The following is a 5,848-nucleotide window of genomic DNA, read 5'->3' as shown; positions in this document are numbered from 1 at the left end:
AGTAAGTTTAATTTTGCCACATGCCACACCAGTAGCTCACTATGAGCAGTGAAACCTTTTTTCGCTATCTCCAAAAATGTGCACAATAACAAAGAGAAAAAAAAAAAATAGAGTAGGTTACAAAAAATATAACATCAATCAAATAGATGGATGTAGAGCATTGGCCCCCAACCACCGGGCCACGGACCGGGACCGGGCCTCGGCACAGGTGCTACGGGGCCTCGGAAAGTATAGCCTAAAATGAATAATGAATTATTTTTTTTAAATATATATATATATATATATATATATATATATATATATATATTTGAATAATTTTGGGGTGGTGGGGTAATACATTTATTACTTTGAACTGCGTTCAGTCTGTTGGTCATTTTTTCACCAGTAACCACCATCTGTGAAGCCCACAACAATTTACAGATTTTGAACTTCCGACCCGGAAGTTCCAAATAAAGGAGCACTTCCGAGTTGATCTTGAGCTAGCCACGTGAACTGTGTCTGTGTGTTGCCTGCCTTAGCGCTCTTAGCTAGCTAGCATGGAGAAAAAAAGACCAACTTCATTGCAGAGCTTTTTCGGAGGGGGTAGGGGGGAGAAAAGGCCCATTGAATAAGTTGAATCTGTGGTGACACCAGATGCACTAAGAATGCTCAATGCACTTTAAACGCCAACGCGCACTTGAACTTTGAAACAACAGGGACAATGATGGAAACAAGTCTTGGACTTTTCGTACTATCCCTGACAATGCACATAATGTTGATAATCTGACAATTTTGTTGTTTTTTGTCAATAAATCAAATCAGATCAAAATGTGTTATATCAGTGTGTTGTTAGGCCTACTTAAACTTATTATTAGGCCTATAATAATAATAATAATAATAATAGGCTAATATGTGTTGACACCAAAATAATATGCATGTAATATGTTTAAATCAGTATGCTGTTTTTAGGCCTACTTAAACTTATGAAAAAGCGACTAAGTCTCATGCTGGGTTGAAAGCCAAGGAATAAAAATGGGTTTTAAGACTAGTTATAAAGACGGACAGTGAGGAGGCCTGTCTAATGTCCAAAGGTAGGTCGTTCCATAATTTGGGAGCAGCAACCGAAAAGGCTCTATCCCCTCTGACCTTCCGCTTCGACCTCGGTACCTCCAGGAGCAGCTGATCAGCTGACCTCTGAGCTTCGACCTCGGTACCTCCAGGAGCAGCTGATCAGCTGACCTCTGAGCTTCGACCTCGGTACCACCAGGAGCAGCTGATCAGCTGACCTCTGAGCTTCGACCTCGGTACCTCCAGGAGCAGCTGATCAGCTGACCTCTGAGCTTTGACCTCGGTACCTCCAGGAGCAGCTGATCAGCTGACCTGAGGCCCTGATCAGGAGCAGAGGGATGAAGCAGCTCAGAAAGGTACGGCGGGGCGAGACCATTTAAAGATTTATAAACAAATAAAATAATCTTCAAATGAACTCTAAAGTGCACAGGCAGCCAGTGGAGAGAGGCCAGAATGGGCGTTATGTGCTCCCTCTTACGTGCTCCAGGTAAAAGACGAGAAGCAGCATTCTGAACCAGCTGGAGACGTGCGAGGGAGGACTGGCTGACTCTAAGATAAAGAGCGTTACAGTAATCCAGCCCAGACGGAATGAATGGTAAATGGTAAATGGACTGCACTTATATAGCGCTTTTCCACCTTAGCGGCACTCAAAGCGCTTTACAATGGCCTCTCATTCACCCATTCACCCATACATTCACACACCAATGGCGGTAGCTGCCATGCAAGGTGCTAACCTGCTCATTGGGAGCAATTTGGGGTTAGGTGTCTTGCTCAAGGACACTTCGACATGTAGACAGTTGGAGCTGGGATTCGAACCACTGACCCTTCAATCACTGAATGACCCACTACCAACTGAGCTACAGCCGCCCCCCAATGAAGGCATGGATTACTGTTTCAAAGTGCTGACATACAAGAATGGGCTTCACCTTTGCCAACTGCCTCAGATGAAAAAAGCTGGACTTAACTATACTGCACCAATTTGGCGATCCAATTTAAAATCACTGTCCATCTTAAAACCCAAGCTTGAAATTGTTGGCTTCACATACAGTGCCAAGGGGACTGGGACCGAGAAAGGGGAGGGGGAGGACTTTCTGGGACCTGGATATACAGTAGTACAAGATGGGGAGACACTAGGGAGGAGAGAGGAACACAGGGTTAGCAGCTGCACTGGGTATTTCCAGCAGTCAGGGGGATTTCTATACTCACTAACGTGATTCTCTTCTCTTTTCAGGTTCAGGACGACACTCTCTTTATGTGTTGGCAACGTACATGACAGGAGAGACACCGTTTCCTGCGTTTACAGCCGTGGTGATGCTGGATGATGTTCAAGTTGGTTACTTTGACTCAGAGATTGACAGGGTAGTTCACTCTGGACATGGCATTGAAAAAAAGGATAGTGATACATCCCCAGAGACAGTTGATGTATTAAGACACATGCATTTTTACATGAGAAAAAGTCTGACTGTCATAAAACATCGCTTTAATCTGACCGAAGATATTCAAGTCCATCAGAGAATAACTGGATGTGAAATGTCGCCCAACGGTGAAGCAGCACTGATTATGTCTCAGGACTCCTGCAATGCAATTAATGCTGATGGCTTTTATTACAACATGACAGCATACACATATTTGTCTGAAAACCCATGGAAGATGCCATGGAATGAGAAATGGCTCTCATTATACACATATTATTACCTTCCTCTGTGCATTAAAGAACTGAAGAATGTCCTGGAGAAACAGAAGAACGTAGTGCTGCGTAGAGTGCGTCCCAGAGTCCGGTTTCTGGAGAAGACGGTTCCTGGAGGGGCTCGGGTCAGCTGCCTGGCCACCGACTTCTACCCCCGACACATCAACCTCACCCTGCTGAGGGACGGACGGCCTGTGGCAGAGCAGGAGCTCACAGGAGGGGCGGTGCTGCCCAACGGGAACGGGCTGTACCAGGTCAGGAAGAGCCTGGAGATCAGCACACAGGAGCTGAGAGAGAGACACAGCTACACCTGCACCGCCTCTCACCTCAGTCTGGACAACAAGCTGGACATCAGTTGGCAACCGGAGTTCTCACGTGAACACAGAGTTCCCATCCTTTTGGGCTCTGTGGCGATGATGATGATGATGGTGGTGATTCTTCTCTGCATGTTCATGTGTGTGAGGAAGAGGAGGAAGGTCACTGACTCCAGGACAACTCTGCAGCAGCCTGCTAACATTGATGCTCAAGTGACTGAGAAACTCAATCCATCCTCTCATTCTAACACCTGATTAGCTGTTGTAGCCCATTTGTTGTAGCTGATGCCAATTAGCCTACCGCATTTATGATAATGCAATGTTGCCTTAAATTGACAATTCGAAAATATACTCAAAATACATCATTCAATCTCTGTTGTTGTTATTAGGGCCCGAGCACTGGCGGTGCGAGGCCCTATTGAAACTCGAAGGATTATTATTCTTCTCCTTCTCCTTCTCCTTCTTCTCCTTCTTTACTCCAAACAAATGCCTTTTAGGCGGCCTGAACATCAATGAAAACGGATGAAACTTTGCAGATACGTCAGTCCCGGTGAAAAATTTGATAATTCATGGGTGACGGAACTGGGCGTGGCAAAACGGCTCAAGAGCGCCCCCTGGAAAATCTAAAATGGCGAGCCCCACCTTTCAGTTTGATGTAGGCTAACGAAATTCGGAGGGCATATGTAGTTCATCGAGACGCACTAAAATGTCTCTTGGAGCTATACCCAACATGCAACAGGAAGGCCGCCATTTTGCTTTTAATGTGCCATTTTGTCCTTGTTTTGACCATTTCCATGCCTCGTACTTCGACGAACTCCTCCTACAGATTTCATCCGATCAACTTCATATCGGGTCAGCTTCATCTTAAGACCTTTGTGATCAAAAGTTATCAAAAAAATTGAGTTTTCACCAAACACCCTTGCCGTGGCGCCCCGCCAAAGTTTGACATTTCGCCATAAAACACGAAGTCCTCATAACTCCTACATACATTATCCAATTTGTCCGATATATCTCACGCTTCATGACGGTTCTGTCCTGAACACATCTATGTGTCAGTATTGCGTCATACTTATAGCGCCACCTATTGGTGAAACAGGAAGTCCTCATAACTCCTCCATACATTATCCAATTTGTCCGATATATCTCACGCTTCATGACGGTTCTGTCCTGAACACATCTATGTGTCAGTATTGCGTCATACTTATAGCGCCACCTATTGGTGAAACAGGAAGTCCTCATAACTCCTCCATACATTATCCAATTTGTCCGATATATCTCACGCTTCATGACGGTTCTGTCCTGAACACATCTATGTTTCAGTATTGCATCATACTTATAGCGCCACCTATTGGTGAAACAGGAAGTCCTCATAACTCCTACATACATTATCCAATTTGTCCCATATATCTCACGCTTCATGACGGTTCTGTCCTGAACACATCTATGTTTCAGTATTGCATCATACTTATAGCGCCACCTATTGGTGAAACAGGAAGTCCTCATAACTCCTACATACATTATCCAATTCGTCCGATATATCTCACGCTTCATGACGGTTCTGTCCTGAACACATCTATGTGTCAGTATTGCGTCATACTTATAGCGCCACCTATTGGTGAAAGAGGAAGTCCTCATAACTCCTCCATACATTATCCGATTTGTCCGATTTATCTCACGCTTCATGATGGTTCTGTCCTGAACACTTCTATGTGTCAGTATTGCGTCATACTTATAGCGCCACCTATTGGTGAAACAGGAAGTCCTCATAACTCCTGCATACATCATACGATTTGCACCAAATTGCTGACGCTTCATGAAGGTCACCTTCTGAACACATCTATGCGTCGGTATTGAGTTACACTTACAGCGCCACCTACTGGTGAAACAGGAAGTACTCATAACTCCTACATACATTATCCGATTTACTCCAAATTGCTCATGCTTGATGAAGGTCGCATCTTGAACACATCTGTAGGTCAGTATTGCGTCATACCTACAGCGCCACCTACTGCTTACAGGAAGTCCTTATAACTCCTACATACTTTGTCCGATTTACACAAGATTTCTCACGCTTTATCAAGTTCCTGTCCTGAACACATCTATGCGTCGGTATTGAGTCACGCTTAGAGCGCCACCTACTGGTGACAGGAAGTTTCTGTCAGTACTGGACACCGAAATAGCACACCCTTTAACGGCGCCACACCCCGACCCGCGTGGGGTGCGAGGGCCCGCTCACTGCTGCTCGCAGCACTAGTTGTTATTGCTGTTGCTGTTGTTGGTATTGATGTTTACCTTGCCTGTAATTGATCCCCACCGACAGGTTTTGTTTACCAGGATGTTCTAATCAGCTCTAATCAACAACATGATGAAGGTTTGTATTTGCATTATATGTCATGGTAACATTAACTGATGAAATACAATCAAATCCAAAAACAATTGTTGAAGGTCACCAAATAAGTAACAATGAAAAAAGGCCTTCTCATTGATATGAATTGTCGGCTACTTTGTAGTATTAGTGGAGGGAGTATGATGTTTGGTGTAGTTTTTGCTGTGAGGTCACTTAAAAAGTGAAATTAGAAATGGTGCTTAGAGAGCACAGACCTCCACCCCTGAATGCATTCCGTGGTCCTGTGCATGGCAAAATTGAATGGGTTCTGAATTGGCCTATGCAACACCCCTCCACTGACTTTCATGAAAAGCAGTCTGGTAGTTTTTGTGTAATCCTGGTCCATAAGATGAACAGAGCTGAATGGCCGTCCGGGGCCGTGTTCGGTTTAATGTTTACTAGCTAGCAGAAGCT

At 44.6% G+C, this 5,848-nt stretch overlaps 1 protein-coding gene across 1 annotated transcript; it reads left to right on the top strand.

Moving 5' to 3' along the window:
- Nucleotides 1-1,385: 1,385 nt before the first annotated feature.
- Nucleotides 1,386-3,303, top strand: LOC311322599 (hereditary hemochromatosis protein homolog; the record flags this gene model as incomplete). Its single annotated transcript, XM_084454685.1, has 4 exons — nt 1,386-1,403; nt 1,535-1,573; nt 2,279-2,312; nt 2,762-3,303. The coding sequence occupies 4 exons, from the start codon at nt 1,386-1,388 to the stop codon at nt 3,301-3,303; spliced, it is 633 nt and encodes a 210-aa protein (XP_084310811.1).
- Nucleotides 3,304-5,848: the final 2,545 nt, after the last annotated feature.

Source organism: Borostomias antarcticus, assembly GCF_949987555.1.
Source record: "Borostomias antarcticus genome assembly, chromosome: 20".
Lineage (NCBI taxonomy): Eukaryota > Metazoa > Chordata > Actinopteri > Stomiiformes > Stomiidae > Borostomias > Borostomias antarcticus.
The sequence above is the reverse complement of the archived record's forward strand: the minus strand, read 5'-3'. Positions and strand labels throughout refer to the sequence as shown.